The sequence below is a fragment of the Phaethon aethereus genome, assembly GCF_964289735.1.
Source record: "Phaethon aethereus genome assembly, chromosome: 1".
Taxonomy (NCBI): Eukaryota; Metazoa; Chordata; class Aves; order Phaethontiformes; family Phaethontidae; genus Phaethon; species Phaethon aethereus.
The window spans coordinates 116,648,765-116,670,557 of NC_138575.1; the positions used below are offsets into that span (position 1 = coordinate 116,648,765).

The 21,793-nt window shown below is 44.4% G+C and overlaps 1 protein-coding gene across 2 annotated transcripts in view; it reads right to left on the bottom strand.

Moving 5' to 3' along the window:
- The window catches only part of GRIK1 (glutamate ionotropic receptor kainate type subunit 1), a gene marked incomplete at both ends in the record, with an annotated part of 170,931 nt that extends 149,665 nt beyond the window's left edge, over positions 1-21,266 (bottom strand). For both annotated transcript variants that reach the window (XM_081999327.1, XM_081999326.1), the window contains one exon: positions 21,134-21,266. In XM_081999327.1, coding sequence (XP_081855453.1) covers positions 21,134-21,266 — 133 coding nt within the window. The remainder of the gene's footprint in view (positions 1-21,133) is intronic.
- Between the last annotated feature and the right edge of the window lie 527 nt (positions 21,267-21,793).

Here is a 21,793-nt window from a genome sequence, read left to right on the forward strand (position 1 = left end):
AATACGTGTGGCTGGGCAAAAATAACACAACAGATTCTGACTCCAAGGGGAAGCCCATTTGCTGTGATTTATACATTTACTGCAGTGCATAAACACTAATGCCATCATGATTGCCCGTTGTAAAGATCCTGTCATCTGTAGCAACCTGTCTTTTCCATTGGGGCCAACTGTTCTATCTGATGATAAGCAATAAAGCTCTGGAAGGTGACTGTAAAAGTAACAGACTGGCAGTAGCAGTCAGAGTTGCCGTTGTTTTGTCACTGCCACTTATTTGAATTTTTAAGACTTACAAAGCCAGGAAACTTGCTGCCTTTCTTACAATTTGGTCATTTTTTTTCTTATCCTGGCAGGAATACTGAACATCTTTGAGTCTTAACTTAATATGAAGGTGTCCTTACTGATAGGAAAATGAATAAATCCTTTATTCAGAATTAGTTGCAAATATATTCTTATACCGTCTTGGTAGTTTTCTTTCTTATACTGTCTTGCTAGGCACATACACGTGACTTGCTAGATGTCTGAGTTCACACTGCAGTGTTCTTTCAAGTCTGGGGCACAACATAATATGCCAGGTTAAGAGAAGTGTATTTGAGAATTTCATGACAGTTTTTGCAATAAATCCGCACCCCATTATCTCTTAAGCATGTTGCATGCTGCAAAGCACTTGAGTTTAACTAGAAAACGTGCATAAACACAGTTCCACATACTTAAGATTATCATCAACCTGCCAATTTGCTCTTATCTACGATTTTTTCATTCCATTTCCTTTTCTTTATCCTTCTTGTGTACCGGTGCTTGAGCTCATGATGACAGGAGATAGCAAGACTGCAGTAAAGAGCTATTGTAGCAGAACTCAAACCACTGAATCTCATAAAAACGATCACCTCTGTAAGGCAAGCCTGCAGGCCTCAGAAGCAGCCTCCAGCTCCAATTTTTAGGGCTGTGAGGGCAGGGGAAAGGAGCACAGATTGAAAAATGGTGTCAGGCAGGAATTTGGAGGACTATAACCTACCCCAATATGTCAGCAAAAGACTAGAGCCAAACAGTACAGTACTGCTTCAGAAGGACTGCTGTTCTTGTTACCATATGTGGTCCATACATATATGCCATATCACCATATGCAGGTATCGCTGTACAAATGTATCATCTGCTTTCTTAATATCTCTGTGTCCTTTCCTCGCACTGCAGCAGTCTGAGTCACTAAGAAAACGACACACAAGTCCCAGCTCCTCTTCCACCACTTCAGATAGCAGAGGACTCCCTCAACTGCTCTCTGCTGTCTTCGCGCGGTTTTTTTTTTTTTCCTTCTAATTCAAACATATATGTTTATGATGAATATTCTGCCTTGTAAAGAGCTTTTACAGTAACATGAAAAATTCTTTCATTTTGTACTTTACTTATCATCCACAACATAACAAAGCACTGTAAATTTTGAGATGCTTGAAGGCTGTAGATGACACTTTTTGAATAACAATCAGTGTACTTCTGAACTTCCTATGCTCCTTGATTTCTTGAAACATGTTTCCCTGTAATGAAGAGAAAGCTGAGCTACACTGATGGGCCTGATATTCCAGAAATTGCTACCAAAGCTTCTCCCTTTGATGTCTGTCTACATTCTGATTGCACTGTCTCCAAGCATGGAGAGGAAGGAAAGATATTGTTGGCATAACGCTGTGTGGCTTGAATGAAAGTAGCATCACATCTTAATCCGTTCTTGCTCCACAAGGAGCACAAATCTCCCCAGATCTAATCTTTCACAAAAGCACAAGCTTCATGGCAAGAGCAGCAACACTTTGATTTTGATTATACATCTTCACAGAGTGTAGAAAGAGGAAAACCTGTATTTTGGCTATTACAGATATAATCTAGTTTGTGTCCCTTCTTCAGCCAGATTTTCTACGGAAACAAGGTTTGCAAAATCATGCTATCTGATCATCTCAGTCCTATTAGCACCGATAATTTAACCACTGGCCATCTTTAGCCAAGTCTGACAAACGGTAGATGTCTCAAAGTCATGCAATTCCTACAAATTTTGTGAAAACCAGTTTGAGGAACAAAGCAAATAGCCTCACCAAAGGAAAAGCTCAATTTACCTGCAGGTTTGGTCTGCTGTCTGGGTGTCTCTCGGAAACAATACTACTGCCTCTTGCAACTTGTCATTTGGGGATAGGTAGGACTTTGAAGAAAGAGGAGAACCACAGGTTCTGCAGGGTGCAGGGAGAAGGTCAAGAAGCGACGAGAAAGGCAGCTGACGTTACAGTAACTGTAGGATGGGGAGAAGCAGAAGACAAGTCTGGGCTTAATTAGGTCAGCTCTTCAGGAAATAATTTGTTTCTTGGACCCTTCTTTCTCTTTCTTTCTCTTTTTCTTTCCTTCTTTCTTTCTTTCCTTCTTTCCTTGTTCCTTCCTTCCTTCCCCTTCCTCTTTCTTTCTTTCTTTACTTGGAGTATAAGCATTACTGTGTCTCAGAATAAATGCAGCATCATTATCCAGCAGAAGTGATCTAGCAGTAATGTTTTATTTTTTATGATACACTACAAACAAATTGAAGAGATCCTGATCCTGGATGATGTGGTCCTTTGGAGGTCAGGGAGCTCTTCATATTTGTATCAGATATCACCCAAAGTATCCCTGTGTATTCAGGGATCAATAATATGGAGGAAAATTAAAATTAACAAATTGCAACTAAGTTGTAATGTTGTGTTTTACATGTTCACAGCTGTCTGTCTTGTCTTTGAGTAACACACTCCTGGGTCCATCGAGTATGTTATGAAGAATGGCAGAAGCCAATCCATCCTAAAATACAGAATGCACCATTCCTACTAGCTATAGGAGTGACTGAGCAACCTCAAAATATTCAGACAGAATCACAGGCCATGGGGACCCAGAGACCATGCCATCCTAGGTGTGAATACAAAGGAGATTTTTCACTTTGTAGCATACCATTCAGGGTCTTTTATTTCACTTTGGCTCTCATGGATAGAAATGTGCCAGGCTGCCTGCAGTTCTCCAGCTGAAAGCAGGTTTCACAAATGGTGGGGACTGCCTGCTGCCCCCCTTCATACAGGGAGCTCGCTGCTGGCGCCGGGCGCCGAGTCCCCTGCGGAGACTGATGTATTACCCCCTGGCTTACCTGCAAAGCTCACCAGTTTGGGCTCCTTCTCGCTCACTCTCGTTTTTATAAGCAGTTTTGCCAGATTACATTTAAATATGACCCTTTTAATCAGGTTACTCAGTATAATACAAGCAAAATTATGATGAGATGGATGCTGTTATTGCATTGCCTATTTTTATCTCCATTGATTCTTCTGTATCTTTCATGAATTACCCTGTTGAAATGTGACAGGTTTATGTCAGTCACAACAGGACTGTAACAATATTAGCTCTACCATGAATTCAGCATGACACCAAAATTGTATCAAACTTGACCTTATTTGATATATTCGTGCACTGAATCTGAAGCTCCATGCTAAGCTGCACAAAGCAAGGGAAGATGCTTTTCTAACGAGACATTCTTCTGTATAAACAGAGGCTTGTGCTTTTAGTGTTTGCTGTGCTTGCTGCAACCATGTGATTGCATGTAAATAATAATGCTATTTGTAGAAACTATGGCTAAAAGACATTCCAGCTCTCTTATTCAAGCCTGTTTAAAGCAACATCAGTAGGTAGAATAATGTACACCTGATAGCATCTGTTCTTACTGTAAACTAGTGAATCTTGCCATTCTTTCCATGCCTCTGCTTTGGTAAGAACAAGCAGGGCAGAGAAGGAAACCTTTGCAAAAGTGGGAGACCTCGACAAAATCAGCAGCTGGAGAAAAAGGAAGTAGGAGGAGGCCTTTTACCATTGATTTCCTCAAACTAATGGCATCCAGAACCTTGGATGAGCTGCAGTTTGGATAACATGCAGTAAATTGCTCAACTGTTCTCTCCTGTCAGAATAATACACTTGCCAGAACCTCATCACTATAAACTGCTGCAGCTCCAATGACTCTGGGAGAGGCAGAGCTAAAGCAGCCTTTGGGTCATTTTTTTTTTTTTTTCTGAGAAAAAGTGGTCCGTCACTGTGCTGGTTTTGGCTGGGATAGAGGTCATTTTCTTCATAGTAGCTGGTATGAGGCTAGGGTTTGGAGCTGTGCTGGGAGCAGTGCTGGTAACCCAGGGCTGTGTTCGTTCCTGCTGAGCAGCGCTCACACAGCGTCGAGGCCTTTCCTGCCCCTCGCCCCACCCCAGCAGCGAGCAGGCTGGGGGTGCAGGGAGGCTGGGAGGGGGCACAGCCGGGACAGCTGACCCCAGCTGGCCCCAGGGATGTCCCATACCGTACGGCATCATGGTCAGCATATACAGCTCGGGCAAGAAGGAGGAAGCAGGGGGACATTGAGTGATGGCGCTTGTCTTCCCAAGTAACGGTTACGTGTGATGCAGCCCTGCTCTCCTGGAGATGGGCGAACACACGCCTGCCCATGGGAAGCAGTGACTGAATTCCCTGTTTTGCTTTGCTTGTGTGCGGCTTTTGCTTTACCTGTTAAACTGTCTTCGTCTCAGTCCACAAGTTTTCTCACTTTTACTCTTCCAATTCTCTCCCCTGTCATGCCATGGGAGGAGTAAGTGAGTGGCTGTGTGGGGCTCAGATGCTGGCTGGGGTTAAAACACAACAGTCACTTAAAACAAAGGACAGAGAATCAGAAGGGATGATTTTGTACCCCATTTTCTCACAGATTTTCTGTAAGAACTCACAGATAAGAACGAGGGCTTGGTTTTCAAAGAGGTTTTGCAGTTAAATGTGCTAAAGATGGCCAGTTTAAAGCTCACATCAGCCAAACTTCCTGGAGAAGCTGTACTTGCAGTGATTGGGCTTTACTTGTTGCCAATTAAGTTTATAACAAATTCACTACTATAAAAGAAGGACTGAGTTTTGAATCTTTGAAAAAGTCTGTTCCCACTTCCTTCTGCCCTGCCAAAAGTAGGAAGTGATGTTAAATATGATGTATGCTGAAGGAGCTTGTCAGCACTACTTTACTTAGTAGGAATCAACATTTTAATTATAAGCCTTACTGTCAAGGGGTTAAATAGGAAGTATGGCTAACCATCACCTCTTTGTATCCTGCCTGTCTCTGTTTTAACTTAGAGGAGTAATGAAGGAACAGTTGTGTGTATTAAAATTCTAAAATGTGCAATTAAATATGTTGAGTATTCCTTTTAAAAGACTTATTTGATTCTTGTTAATTCTCCAATATGGATTAATTCATCAGTGATAACAAGATATACAATCTGACAATTTGGCAGGAGCAGTAACTACATTTTATTCAAATTTTTCCTGTGCATTTTGGAATTCTGGGTCAAATAATCAATGAAGAGAATTTACTAATATAAATTTACATTCATATTACTTTATTATAAAATACCATCAATCATTCCATCATTCTAAGAATTGTAATAAAATATGCTCTTGGTATTGCAAACGGCTGAGTCGCAAATACAAAAGCCAGGAATTCTAGTATTAATTGAAACTCTCCAGCAAAGTTTGCTCTGCATCTTCAAACTTAGTTATTTAAATTATTTTAAAATCTTGCTTCTTACTGTGCAAATGCATAGTCAGCTGGTATCATTGAGCATCTCAGTCTCCCACCTAAGAAACTCCAGCCTTTAGAACAGCAGTTAAAAGCCACTGGAGAGAAGTAGCTTCCCACTATTCTTACTAGAAGCTGCCAAAAATGAGCAATTCCAATATAAATGCCATGGAAATAAAACGTCTCAATTTTTCCACATCCTAGTTGTTATGGGTTGACCTTGGCTGGCTGCCAGACACCCACCCAGACACTCACTCACTCCCTCTCCTCAAAAGGACAGAGGGAGAAAACTAAAATTAAAAAGCTCATGGGTCAAGGTAAAGACAGGGAGATCGCTTAATAATTACTACCATGGGCAAAACAGCCTCCGCTTGGCAAAATTAATTTATTGCCAATGAAAACAGATTGGTATAGTGAGAAACAAAAAAAAATTAAAACATCACCTTTCCCATTACCCCAGGATCAACTTCACGCCTTCATTCCAACTCCTTCTACCTCCTCCCCGCTGAGCGGTACAGGGGTGATAGGGAATGAGGTGTTGCAGTCAGACCATAGCAGTTTCTCTCTGCCACTCCTTCATCCTCACACTTTTGCTCTGCTCCAGCATGTGTTCTCTCCATGGGCTGCAGTCTTCCAGGATAAACCTGCTCCAGCATGGGCTGTCCATGGGACACAGTTTCTTCAGGGCATATCCACCTGGTCTGGCCTGGGGTCCTCTACAGCTGCAGTGTGGGTATCTGCTCCACCATGGTCTCTCCAGGGGATCCCTGCTCAGGTGCCTGGAGCACCTCCTCCCCTTGCCTGGGGGCTCGCAAGGCTGTTTCTGACACTTTTCCCTTGACCCCTCATGCTGGGCAGCGTTTTGTGTTTGTTTCTGGAAGCAGTTTCAATAAGTCGTAAGCATTATTTCTAAAGTTTTTGTTTTCTTGCATACGATACTCGTAAAACAATATGCAACCCAGAAAACAGATCAAGACTGACTCTGATCAAGTTTCTCACAGGACAGAGGGAAAGTGCTACGGATAAGTGCAGCTGCCCAGCAGCAAGGTTCACCAGTTTATGGACAGTGCATGACAACAATTTCTCTCTCACAGAAATACTCCAGACAAAGTTTCATACAACAGCTTCCTGAAATCACCTTTGTGAAAAGGAAGAAAAGGCGGGATCTCATCACCCTTTCAATTACGGACTTGTAGAAATAAATTACTACACAAGTAATGTTAAAACAGTAGTTGTCATGTTAATTATTCTGGATTTATAAAGAACAATTCTCTTTTCCCTCATCAGCCCTTCCCATTACCTTGCTGTGCAAAGCATTTCAACGCATCACAGACAACTGGACTAACTTTTGCCGATATAAAATAGGCTATGAAACACGCCGATTAACACAGAAGTAATCTGCTTACACGCGGAAACATTCCCATTTAAAGCAAAAAACCAGAGGGCATAAAGCATATAGCCATCTAATTAGCAGAAAACATTTTCTTTCTCTTCCTCTCATTTTATACTAACCCCGGTGCTGCTGCAAAGGTTCAGCCGTACGCTGCAGGCCCCGAGTGTGTCTGCAGATGGAGAATTTGACATGGCGGACATGTCCTCGACCCACTCACTCAGCAAAATGCTGCCTGCCGCAGTCCCCGGCACGCTTGCCACCGCTGCGTTCTCTTCAGCGTAAAGGACATGCCGCTGCTCCTCCATGCGCTGCTCCCGAAAGAAGGGGAGCGCAGCTGCCGGAGGGGGAGGAGACGCAGTGCCATGATACCATGTCTCCCCCTCCGCTCTCCCCTGTGAAGCTGATGAGGACGACACAGAGGAGAGGCCGCGGGGAACCTTGGTGCTGGCGCTCTTCCCATGTTGGTTACCGTCCTCTGGCCCTGTGAAGTGTCTGCACCAGGCAGTTGTGCCGCCATTTTGAGCAAGCAGCGTTTGGGGCAGCTGTGGTTCCTGAGGCGTTTGTGTGTCTGTAGGCATACCTGGGAGACGATTCCTAAGAGGAAACGGGAGTAAATGCATCCTCTTGTACAGAGGCAAGAGAACAGCTTGCAACACCCAACCCCATTGGTACTATGCTGCTTTAAAGGAGGCACCCACTCGCCTTCCTCCCGGGGCCTGTGTTAGGCACAGAATGAAACAAACAGGGATGAGATCTCCCCACGCTGGGAGAGCTAAGGGAAGAGGGCTGGAAGCCGGGGACTCAGCCTGACAGAGGCACGCGTCCGAATAAAACAGCAGTGCGTAAGTATTTCGCTTGGATGCTGCAAGCAATCGGGTTTTTTTGAAACGCATCTGTGTATCACACATCCAGGCACCTACAGGAGAAGGTCTACGTTGATAAGAAGATAAATGTTTCTTGCTGGTTTTCCTTCATGACAGTTCTGATTTCAAGATGACAGCATAAGGATTACAGCTTCCCGGACCACTTGTTGTTCAGGGCACATCCCACACTCACCCCATCTGCAGATGCTTTTTAACGTCAGTGCAAGGATCAACAACAGGACATGGTCCCCAGGGAACAGCCTGGCACCCTGACAGGAGAAAGAAAAGCTTAGGCAGCAGAGTATGCATGAGCCGCACTGATGCAGGACAGCTTCTTCATTTCAAAGAGAAAAATCTGCATTCTTCAGAAAACAGTGTGCAAAAATTTAATCTTCATTCAGTTCAATGGAGCAGCTTTATAATTTACAGCACCAGATAAAGCTAGAAGATGTAATGTGAAATACCTGAAGCAGTTCTTCTCCTGTATTAAAATGCACCTTGGGCAACAGAGCCTTAACTTCTCTTAACGTATGTTTCTAGCAGATAAGTAAACAATTTGGATGTGAAACGAAAATTTTCAAGATTGTTACAGTTGGAAAAACATCAGCTCATATTAGACCTCAGCTGCAGTGCCCAAATGATAAGTTTTTAGGGTGGTTTGGCAGAGCTGAAAGGAAGCAGCTTCGGAAGAATAAAAAGCCTTTTGTGTACAAGTTGTTGGGTCAGAGATAGCAAGAAGAAAGACATCACTTTTACACTGAAATTTTGAAAGCAGAATTCCCTTGGCAGCAGGATCAAATCATACGTCAAAGCACGTGGCCGGAGCGAGCTGAGCATCTCTACGCTCAGAGAGAGAGGAAGCAGAAAGAGAGAGGGCAAGGCTGGAAGTTTAAAGGTTCCTGCACAGAGAAGCGCTTCACTCGATGCATTGAGTTGCATTGACATTTGGCTTCCTTGCAAACATGGACTCCTTCAGCTTTGTGGACAAAATCTTTAGTCTTTGCATTCCATGGTGCCCACCCAGCTCCGTGGGGCTTTGTGTGTGGCAGTGAGCTGCAGGTGAGCGCTGAAGTCACCCCAACATGACCACCGTGGAGACTTAGCGGTTGATCGCAGAGCCCCAAACCACCCCCAGTGAAGGTCAGCACAGCCACGAGCCGAGTGGTCTCTTTTCAAAGTGTCCCCCCACCCATGCTGGCTTATTCGCACTCAATACTAAGCCCTTCTCTGCAGCGAGCTCCCTCTGCCCAGATCCCTGCCACCAGGCTTAGGGAACACGTGTTATGCACAAGAGTGCTGTGCGTCCTCAGAGAGACCTTCCCCGAACCGCTTCCAACTGGAGAAGCAGGGAACCTTGTACTTCTTTCTGCACTGCTTGGCCATTAGCAGACAAACAAATGGAAATTCATTCAAGAAAGAACAAATTCCCATTTTTAATGGGTTTGTTTAAGCAGTCGGAGTTCCAGTGAAGGAAACAGCATGTCGCTGTAAAGATTGCAGTATTTCACTGTGTCAGGAGAAGAATAGCCTGTGTTGGCTTGTCCTAGCAGGTCTGGTTTAGACAAGTCAGACTGCCCTGTCGCAGCTGTCAGCAGTGCCACAGGCCACCATCCTGTCCCTGCACCTCGAGTTTCCACGGTCAGACAATGGACCTGAAACTTGGACCATGCAGATCAGACCTACAAGGCTGGCAAGGCTCATGCTGGCTGATGACTTAGGTACTAGAAGCGCTTCACCCCAGGAAAGACAGAAGAGCTTTCCCACATGGAAGCTCCATCCCACATGAAAGCTCCACCTCATCTTTTGTAAGTGTTGTCAGTAAGACCTTGCAGCAGCTGTCAGTAAGAAAGGACTCCAGACTTTGTCCATTACACAACCTTGTCTTTAGCTGCTTATAACTGTCAAATGTTAGCCATCTAAAGCAACATTTCCCCCATCCTGCAGCTGTCTCAGACTGAATAGAGGCTGTTCCTGAGAATAACAAATACTTTTTTTTTCCCAGACTACAAAGATTCTGATTACCTTTTCACTGAGCATGTTTTCACCAAGAACGTCTTCATGCAGTGACTTAAAATTTGATGGCCTGGTGCTGTGAATGCAGTCAGTGACAGCTTTTTACTAATTGCCAGGTAAGTACCTACTGTACCCATTTGTACCTGCACATGTTGCCCAAAACTGCAGAAACAAGCCTGTCCCTTGCTTGGTTTGGTGCTTGCAGCGGTATAAGCCAGAAGCCCGTGCTGCCCCTTTGCTGTGCTGCCAGCCAGCTTCCCATCACCAAACACCTCTGGAAAAACACCAGCAGAAGCCATCTCGTCCTTCTCTATGGCCACGTCCACAGGTAGAACAGCCACATCTGCTGGCGATGGGTGGCACAGGTCTCCATCCCGCACTGCACAGCTCCCGCACCTCTCGGGATCCTAGCCGTGCCTGTAGGGCGAGGGGAATGTTCCTCGCATTTCTGTTTCTTACACAGTGATAGAGAAGTATACCCAAAGCTTTTTATATAAACATATAAGATTAGAAAGTGAAATCCCAGGAGGTGGGAAATATTGAACTAACATTGACTTGAACAACTTCAAAATCCTATCTTTTGTTACCTTATTACGGACATTATTCTTCAGGATTTCTGCCTCATTTACTGCACTCTTTTACTATAGTCTTTTGCATTTAATATTTTAAAGTATGGATGAATAAATTTGGGATATAGGATTCTATTAACAAAGCAATTTTATTTAGCATGAGCACTGTTTCTGGTACAAAATACATTTGAACAATCATAAATGAAAATAGTAGTGATGACTCCACATCCTTCTTGCGCCCTGATATTTAATAAAAGTATTTAGTACAAGATATTTACTCATACATCTCCTATTCCAACAGATATCAGAGATCATCTCTCTGATTTTTAAGTAATTTCCAATGCTCTTTCTGAACCCTAAGATGACTAAAAGCATTCAAGAACACAACATGGAAATATTTTCATCAGAAATTGTAATTTCACGTGTGTCCACATTGCAGTGAAGAATTCTTAAGTGGCTTATTATAGTTTCTTTAATAGCTCTCCAATGGCTTATTACCATATTATTTACGTGGACAGCTAACTTGCTATCCACACGATATTGCTGAAGTTATTCATCATGCATTTTGACTCATTGGCCAACACTGACCAGTGACTGACAGTCTCTAGAAAAATATAGTACAGCTAAAAAACCTGATCTAACTTTTAAACAGCTTCCTCTGTGATACTGACATAATCAAATAGAGTTTTACATATGTCATGCTGTTGCTGCAGCAACCTGGCCTCCTCTCCTCTGACTACTGATAGGGATCCTCTAAGCTCGATATGGGCTCAGATGTCCTGAGTTTATTCTCTTGGGATCATTCCAGAGAAACTGGGATTCATTTGCAGTTCCTCGAAAATGAAGTAACGATTTCACGTAAAGTACTTTTCACGTTCCATCAGGCCTGAGCTTCCTATTCATAACCTTTATAGAAATGACTGGGTTGGCACAGGGCCCCCAAGACATTTAGGAGAAAGCCATTTGCACAGCAGGAAGGAGGATTAAAATGGCTTTGGCTTGTCTTGTATTTTTCTTGAATGTAAACAGAGAAAAGGTTATTTTTCTGAATGCAAAAGTTGTATTTTCGTGCTTTTTTTTCCTCTGGATGTTTACATCTCAGTGCATCTAATTTTCAGTTCTCTTTATCTTTGTCAGGGATGAAACCGAGACAGTGAAAGCAAAGGATTGTAAGCACCAAGATGTGTAGTTCCTGAAGCCAGAGTTAATTCCTAGCTGATATGTCTGTAGAATTTTATAAGGACTCTTGAATATTTGACAAAGACTTCAACAGTTTTGATGGTACAGTCTACACCACTGCACATAGCTGGCATGCTCCGAAAGCCTCTTTCCAACTGCGTAGACCCTTTCTTGGGGCAGGAGGGAGAAACAGTGCTGGAACAAACACAATGCAAGAAAACAAGCCAGGCCAATTCACATGGGTTGCTGTATTTGCCTGGGAGTTACAGCCCAGTAAAACACTTCAGCACTTTGCCAATGTACATAATAACCTTCTAGAAAGGGCATAAATAACAAAATATTTCTGTATTCAAAATATATGTAATTACAGAGGGAATGTGTGCCATAGTGGAGTAGTCCATAGGAGTGCCAAAATGGGGGAAAAAAATTTAAATTCTTCTGTACCTAAAGGCATCCATCCCTGGCTAAGTCTTACCACACGTGATCTTCAGCAGAACACTCTGCTGAGCAGATGTGAAGCCAGAGGCTGCAGAGGACATGGCAAACCATGCTGAAAAGATGCTCAGAAGAAATCTGAGCAGTGAAAAGGCACTTCCAAGGGCCATGGATGTTGGTGGCCTCTGGCTAAGGTCAGATACAGCACTTAATATTTGGGCACTACCCAAATGGGGAGAGGAAGGCACATGCTCTGCTTCTTCAGAGAATCCTCCAGTATCAGGGAAAATCTTCAGCGTTGTCTGCTTTGCACTGCACATCCAGGGCTGAGCTCCAAGAGTGTGCAAACTGTTCAGGCCATAAAACACCTACCTATAAATTGCTTAGTTAAACACACTTGGGCCTCTGCAGCAGCAACAGTTAGCACTTCATACTACTAATTTCCAAAGGATCTATGCAAATCTTCACCTAATATACAAACTGTAAGAAAATGTCAAAGTTGTGATTCAGTGGGCAGAGGTCTGGGGTGATGGCACTTGAGAGACTTGGAGTCACTTCCAGCTTAGCCAGAAGTTTGCCATCGAAACATTTCAGTTATCTGGCCTTGGATACCCCAATCATAAAATAAAACTAACTGCATGTGCTTTGCAAAGTACTCTGAGCTCTACTGCTTCAGAAGACCTCAGTGGTGGTGTTATTCACTGCAATTCCTGTTGAAATATGACACAGTTCATACTACATGCAACAAAGCAGTAAGGAAAACTAGTTCAACACAGCCTTTCATCACACGGTAGACCCCAAAAGCACCAATTTCCATGGGTTTGCCTTCTAATTTATGACCCAAGAGTATAATGTACATACAGCTTTTCTTCTCAGTACTGTCTTGCAGAATCATGCTAAACTCAATTTATATAATCCAGGTTCCCCTAAAGATAGCACAATTCATAGTGGTTGTCATTGTTTAATTGTTCTACTGCATTACAATATACAGTAGTAGTATTACTACAGCTAGGCAAAGCTAAAGCGAGGCAAGACTCGTAAAGAGAAGTAGCATCCTTTGATTTACCCGTTCAGAGACATAGCTATAAGCCCAGATGCGTGGGCTGCTCTTGCTATTCACTGCAGGAAGGCAAGGAGTTAGAAACCTGCTGGCTTCTGCGTGTGCTTTCATGGACCACAAAGGCCAAAACTCTCAGACAGGAGAAGACACTTAGCACTAAAGCAAGCACCTAAAGTAATACTTAGATGTTGGGCTGACGTACAGACTGCCATTAACTGCAAAAACAGCAGCTGCAGATTAGGCAAGCCTAATTACTCACCTGGGGACCTAGCTTGCATGCTGAGGACATTAATGACACATTTCTCCCTAGGAGGGGAAGGGGAGGTGAACTTCAGTAGAAGTGAGTGGCAGCAAGCGCCATATAAACATCCTGGCAGCACTCTGCTCCATCGCTCATCCCAGGGGAAGGGGAGAATAAATTCGCATCTTCAAAACATTTTTTCTTCTTTTCTTATAGCTACCTAATGTTATTCCTCTAAAATAGCATTTTTCTCCAAATCCTGTTCTCCACAGCATAAGCTAGTCTTTCCTGCTTATTCTGTCCAAAACATTTAGAGCTGAAGAGCCTGGATTACTTACAATGTAGTGAATGGCCCTTACCATATTTTAGCATGCTTGATCTTTTAAAAAAAAGAGCGTTGGGTTTTTGTTGGTCTTGGTTTGTTGGTTGTGGTTTTTTTTTTCTTTGCAGGACAGCATGCAAAATTGCAGTGATTTTAAGGTCTCGGTGGTGTACCATGGAGTTTGGGGAGGCCTCTGTTCCTTCTCCACCTAAGAGGCAAAGCAAACCCTCAGCATCTGTGATAATGCTTCTAGCAGAAGTGTCACTTGGACATAACGACTGTGGGAAGTTTCGCTGCTCCTTCATATGTAGGTAGAACAATGAGTTTCGCACACTTGCTCACTCAAAACAAGTCCTGCTCCACATTTCTGGAGGTACTTCTGCACTCTGACTGTCACTTCCACCTACTCAGCACTGCACCAGGACCTCCATGCCATGTAGCAATATGGAAGGATGGCTGGTCTTGAACCCCAGCCAGAATCAATGTGCTGTAAACATAATTTTCCTTGAAATAGATCAAGTTTGCATGTGCAGATCTGATGACAGAATGTGGGAACAATTTCAATGCTAACAGAATTTATAACACTCCTCTTTTAAACTTGTAGTGGTGTAGTCTGAAAGCCCAAAGGAGAAAACAACTAGAAGGTGTAATTGTAGCCTGATGGACCCAAGAAAAGAAGCTCAAAACTGAGCCCTTGAGACCACTTCTAAATCTTTGTCCATACTGCTGGGCCATATGACTGATTCACATTTCCCAGTGTTCGTGCCACCCTAATTTAGTGTCTCAGTACAGGTAAAGCTGTAAAGATAATATACGGAACCTTTTGCACTGTCAGAGGAATTAAAAAAAAAAAAAAAAGATACTTTATCAGCCCTATCAGATACTCACTCCTCCAGCTGAAATTAAAAAGATGCCCATTTGGAATAATGAAACAGTTTGAATTTTGATTTTGCTCAGTGAAAGCAAATTCATCATCTGAAAGCTAATCATTGTCTAGATAATACTGTACCACTGCAGAAGAAAGAGAAAGGGAAGGGTAATAACATTCCCACTGCAAAGCTTTCCCAAAATCATAAACTCATTACTGCAAACTAAAATCTAAAGTCAACCAAAAACTAGGACATACTGGGCTTGCGGGTTATGGATCCAAAGCTGTGGAGTAAAACTAATCAGCTCTTGGATAGGAATTTTTTTTTTTTTAACTGCAGTACAATCTATAGTCTAGATGGTCAAATCAAGCCTTTCTGAGAAAAGAAGATTAGAGGCAGTTGTTTAAAATACTGGTGGGGCAGGGAGCAGGATTTAAGCTTTATTATTGACCAGGATATACAAAACAGACTGTAATGAAAAAACAGTATTGAGATTGTACTTGCAGTCTGAATGGAAAATGTTAAGCAAAGATAGGGCCATATGGAGGAACTTACAATTACAGCAAGAACTGATGCTGAGGCAAATGCCCTCTGAATAAGTTAAATTAGGCATAATTAAAAAAAAAATTACACCTGAACACTACAAATACACTATTAAGCAAGAAAGGAGATTCAAAGAAATTTAATTTTATTTCATTTATAAGGATCGTTCCTCCTGCAATGATCACTGTACTGTGCATGAATTGTTAATTGAAAAAGTACTAGGTTAAGCATCAACCATTTTGCATAAGCAAAATATTTGATGAAAAATTCTTATTCTTCAGCAAAATTTCATCAATTTTGTTGTTTGGAAGACTTCATCCTGTATTTTACCAAAATCTTAACTGTCTGAACTGATGCACATGTGTTACATAAATGCACTTGAAGCTTTGGTGAACCACAGCAGGATGTCTTATTAATCTGCCCACCTGGAGCTCACTGCAGCACTAAGGACCTATTTTGCATGGGGGCACACTAGGATACACCTTGCATAAGTTGAGAGAAATAATAAAACACTACAGCATAGATATCAATGCCCTGGCTTGCTTTCCATTTCATTTTCCTATAACCCACTTGACTTTTCACCAAGATAGTAACATGAAATTTGCCATAGTAAACCACGTATCTCCCAAAACAGGAAATGCAGGACTAACATATCTTCATGATGTATTTTTGACATATTTTTATCTCCCTCAGTATTGTCTAAACCATTCTAGCTCTGGTCCAAGCTAGGCAAATTCAGCCTTGCTTCCTGTAGTTTTCATTTTTCGGTCTCGGGACCTTTACTTTGCCCTCCACCAACCTTTACTGGCAAGGGGTCCAGGACAGAAGCAACTCAAGCTTAGTTTTTTTGTTAACACAGCCCTGAGTGGCTGGCTGCCTGCTGCATAATCATCAAGCCACAGTATTACAGACTACTTGAAGACTATCACGCACCTTTACAGCTCATCTATTTCATGCTAAAGCAGATATTTAGGAGGTTGGTATGTGCTGGCAGCAGAGACGGAAACCACCAATTTTCTGGTAAGTGAAGGTCTCCTCTGTAGTTTCTTTAAATCCTGAGCAGCGCTTTACACTGCCCCAGCAATAAGGATGTTCTGGCCAGGGCACAGCCACCCAGAAAACACCTTACTGAGGCATCAAGAGCTGATGGAGTAACGGGTCACCACAGTGTTGGAGAGCTTCAATGACCACCATTGCTCGGCCTTGGGAATGAGCTCCAGAAATGCACTGGCGTAAAACAGGAGCTAAGGATGCCCAGGACCTTATTTTGCCGGATCCTACCCGTCATTAGGAAGGGTGGTAAGTAGGTAGGTCAGGCAGGGGAATTACAAAAGTTTCATCATTCTCAGTGTATTACGTATATCCAGGCAGCTCTTCAGGCAATTTAAACCAGCATAGCTCCCTTGAGTTCAATAAAAGGATGCCCACTTACATCAGCTGAGCACTGGCTTCACGACTTTTTAATATTCCCCAATGGAACAACCCAGTATGGCAAACGCCTTCCATGGCATAAAAGCCTGGAAATACAATGGTATGGAACCCAAAGTAATCCATCCCTCTGCAACATCAAGCCTAAATGACAGGACACACAGAAATCACCGAAGATATTTTGATTTTAATAATTTAGGGTGAAACCATGCAAATCATTATGCAGTCAAGTGTTTTCCTGGAGCTCACTGTATGCATTGAGGCCACTTGGCTCCACTGACCTTTCATTGCACAAGTATAGACTTGCTGGAGTGCCCTGCTAAGGTGCTGGCAATACATTTTTCATCTACCTTTTATAGGGTATTTTTAACTTGATTAACCATTTAAAGCATGAAAACCAAATGCTGCACTGTCTCACACTTGTACAGTACTGTCAAATCCAATGAGGAGGGAGATGCACAAAAACTAATGTTTGGACATTTTGGTAGCAATCCTTTAGAAATATTTGTAGCAAAATAGTCTTCTGTTAAGTGTAGAATGAGGAAATTTAGGCAAGCTGTATTACAGTGAAATGATAAACCACAGTGCATTCAGGATCTGGTGAACAAAATGTAGTTTAATGCCTCATCATCTAATGATAGAAAATGCAGTCCCACTTCCTACAACACTATGGAGCAGAACAACTTGTAGACACCTAGTAAGAAATACTTTTGAAAAGTAACATTTGTAATGATGTTAAAATACGATAGAGATTTTCCAAATACAGTTTTTGCCATGTCACACTGATTAAGCTCAAATATGTATTAGTATCATTCCCTCCACAAACAAAATCTCAAAAAGAGTTGACAAAAAGTAGCAAATTCGCAGTGAATTTAATTAGTCTTTATGATTCTCACAGTGCGGGAATGGTAATACCACGCAGAAAAGAATGTCACAGCTCTAGTCCTGCTTGGGGAAATATAGACATATATTTTGAAATCTATATTGAAATTTTCAACTTATTAGAAAATAATATTTTGCAGGTTAGGTTGACTTATGTGCATCTGTTTTAAATCTATAATTGGAGAGAAATATTATGGGGCTAATCCTGCGTCTTTGAAAACACAAAAACTAAACCATTGGAAATTTTGCTTAAGTAAGGAATAAATCAGTGCAGAGTATGAACCCGTACTTAAATATACCATTTAACTACAGAAACACACAAATTACTGAAAATTACTTCTGGTAGAAACCAAAGGGTATATATTTCATCACCTAAAGCAACTTCTATGAAACCTGAAAATTACTCATTTGCTCATTTTCAGGAGTTGTTAATTTTAGAGATTAATTACAAAACTCATCCAAGTGTAACTTCCTACAGGTATTTACTGAAAACTGCTACATTCTCTTTTTAATTAACTCCAGTGATATGTTAATAACTTGTATAGTTTATCAACTATTGGTCAGTTCTAATCCAGAGTATAGCTTCAATGACTACCGTTTATAAATTTTCACGTACGATCACTGAAGTATGTTCTTATAACCTAGACTGAAGTTGTAACGGCCTTAAGGACATACATTAGGAAATGAGAAAGCTCTGCATCCAGTATTAACAAATACATTTTGTCGCCGCTGAGATTTCAGTGGTTTGGAAGCTGTTTCTGCAACTTAGCACCTGCTGGTCTAAATTTGTATTCTTCCTTCTGTTATTTGAGTTCATTTATTTTATAAAGGTGGTACAAGTAGGATAGATAAGAAGGTTAGGTTGACTCAGTGTAAAAACTAGAAATTCCTTGGTATTAAATCAAAAATATTAGGGTCACGAACTTTAAATATACCTTTATATAATACAGTCTAGTGGGTTATGAGTAGATAAAGATGGTATTTCCTTGGACAGCTCTAGTTCATATATCAAGGGAAAAGCTTTTTAACATGAGCGTGAAAGAAATACTCAGTAAGACACTAAAATTTAAGTATTATACTACCCGAAACTGAAAATTATACCTTATCTCAAACTCCATTATTTTTATCCTAATGAGTTAGTTTTACTGGTCATATTGCCATCCCTCATTTTCTTGTTTAGAGGGCTAGAAAAGTAGTCATTAGCTAGATGCTGAGAAATAGCTAGAATTTCTATCGCTTGCATGTCCTTTCTCAACTAATTAAATACCAACAAGAGAATCCATTCATTTGTATTATAAGCCAGAAAAATTAAAAAAAAACCAAAACAACACCTCCAAAAGCTCCCTAACAGTGGAAAATGCAATTAAACTACCAGTGTATTAATGCAGGTGCAAACTGCTGCACCATTGTATAGCAGTGCGTTCCTTCCCTTAATTAACTAAAACACAAAGAAGAAAATCTGATGGCTTAATAGCATTTTCTTCACTGTCAGAAATGCTTTGGGATGATTTTATTATGTTATCACAGAGTGCTGGAGGAGCTATTGCCTTTACTTCTGTTTGTCACTCTGAGAGCGACAGATTCCACAGAGAAACTTGCTGCTGTTAATGGATGTGAAGGATTAATATTTTAAAACATCATTATTTTATAGGCAGGATAACTACCGTAGTAAGAATACATTTAGTATTTTATGCATTCACAGCCATGTAACACACAAGGAGCATTTATCCCCCGGCAGCATCCCTTTGGATGTGTACTTGGTTGCTGTGATTGAAAGCTGAGCAGTTTGTCATACTTATCACTGTTTATATAGTGGTGGAAGTAACAGGGTCGAAGCAGTATTGGGGTACCATCCCTGCACGCACGGACCGAGAGAATCCCAGATAGAGATACGCTCGCAGGCCTTGTAGCAGAGAGCAATTTTAAGGAAAAGCAACGTGGGCAATTGCTTGGGAGCCTCGCTAGCCCAGACAGAAGCAGCAAAGCAAGTTATGCAATGGGGAGGTTGACAGAGGGAGGAGTGCACACCCTAAATCTCTGCCTGGGTCCCTGCAATGCTGATGCCAGCTGTGAAGCCGAGGTTTCATGCTGCACAAAGCTAACCATTTAGGCTACGTTCAAGCAAGCATGTTTCCCTTTAAACTCTCGCACGCTCCTTTTTCCTTCACAGGCTATTCCTGTTAAAGCTAAGCCAGTTACGGCTGCCTGGTAGCAGTGATGACGCTCGTGTACTTTCCATGCTGTAGCATGTGGCTGCGTTATTTGAACATGGTTTACTTTCTTCCACAAGTTTCGCTGGCCCTTAATTTACCCGTCTGTGAGAGCACATAGCTCTGCATTTCACGTGCTCCGTGCATGCACCCTCGGCTCCAAACCAGGCACAGTTACACTGTAGTGGCGAGCAGAGAAACAGCAAACTTCACCTGCAGCCCGCAAGAAAAAAAGCGAGCATACGCTGGAGATGGACAGCTATGAACTTATTCTAGATTTTTCAGCTGCAAGGTGCCAAGGGCCCTCCACTTTTCGTCCCTTCCCCCTGCTCCTTGCCTTTGCTCCACAATTCGGGGGACTGAGCCTCTTAACTTATTTAAATGTTTCAGTGGTGGGGTCCCTTGCTCACTAGGCACATGAGGAGCCTTCTGCTTGGTGTTTAGAGGGGGGCTCATGAGAGGAAAGCGCAGTGGGGTTAGCGCCTGCAGGTCAAAGGCACCAGTCTTTTACTTCCCACAGGAACATGCCTTTAGGAATGCATCTCCCCGGGCGGCAAAAACAGTTTCTTTTCTCTTTTTTTTTGTAGTTTTTTTGTTTGTTTGCTTGCTTGTTTCATGTTCAGTGTTTGTCAAGCAAAAGAGGGATAGGCAGGGAGACACAAGCCTGACAGATTCTGCCTACATCTTTTACACAGTTTTTCCTAACCCCTAACTCCTCCGATACTTCGCATTCACCGTCTCGCTTGACTGACACAAGAACCGCTCTGTAGGGAGAGAGGGAGGCTTCTGCGGACGGAGCCCCGTTTCCATGGTGCGGAGTTTTCTACTTAAAAATAAATTCCCGTTTTCTGGGGCTACACGTATGTACAGCACTGGCGGAGCTGCCCCCACCCCAGGGTTAGGGGCCGAGGGCGAAGAGGGCAAACACATCCCCCATCCTAAAAGGTTACCCTTCGCCGGCTACAGCTCTCGGGTCCGACCTAGGAAACCTCAGCACTTCTCGGAACGCATTTTAAGGTCACTGAACCATTCCTGCCCACCCCCGGCGTTGGGGCGGAAGGGGTGTTTGACTGGGTTTGGGCGCACTTTCCACCCGCTGCCGCGGAGCGCTCCCGCGGCGGCACCCTCCTCGCCCGCGGCCAGTCCCGAGCGGCTGCCGGGACCCTAGCCTCGGCCCCGGCCCAGCTCCGCCGGGATCACCGCACCCAACCTCCCCGCCTCCCGCTGCCGCGCACCGCGGCAAACTTTCGGAAGCGGCACCCGCGGAGCCCGGCAGCACTGCAAACGGGGCGGGCCGCGCCGCGCTCCCCGGACAGACGCCCCGCCGAGGAAACCCACGGGCTGCGAGCAGCCCGGTCAGCGCCGCCCGCAGCCCCAGTCCCGGCGCAGCGGCTCCCCGCGGGCTGCGCCGCGCCCCGCGGGAGGTACGCGGGTCCCGCTGCCCCGGCAGAGGCAAGCCCCCGGGGGAGGAGGGAGAGGAGAGCCCAGCAGCCCCCGGCGGCGGAGGCCGGCGGTGCCCGCGGAGCGGGACGCGCAGGGCCCGCGGGCGGCACTCACCGATCCGCAGCACTTGCTGGCCGCTCCGGGGCAGGCCGGCCGAGGCGCAGAGCAGCACGAAGAGGAGTCCTCCCCCCCCGCCGCCGCCCGGGGCCGGGCGCCGGGGCCACCGCGGGCCGAGGGCGCTCGCCATATCCTCCGCTCCCGCCTCAGTTCATACCGGGCTCCGCGGGTGCGGGGCGCGGGCGGCTACCCCCGGCGGGGCCGGCTGCGCGCCGCCGCTCCGCGCCGCCCGCCCATCGCGTGGGGGCTCCGCGCCCGCGCTCCCGCCGCTGCCGCGCCGCGCTGCGCCGCTGCCCACAGCTCCCGCTGCCCTCGCCCCCCGCCGCCGCCGCCAGGAGGGGAGGAAGGGGGCGGAAGGGGGCGGCTCCTCTCACGGGGCGGCCCCGGGCGGGGCGAGGCGGCTCCGGCGGCGCCCGGAGCTCCGGGGGACTGAGCGGGACAGGCGGCGTGGCGGGGCGCCACGCACACGGGGACACACGGGGACACACACAGCTGCCCTGCCCGCGCGGGGCAGGGACAGACGCAAGGACACGGGCAGGGGCTGGGTAGAGGCAGAGGACAGGGAGAGGGGCCGGTCCCGCCAGCCCACTCGCCCGCGTTGTGCTACGCGCTGTCCCGGCCCCCGCGGGTCTCCCCGCCAGGCTGGAGGCCCCTCCG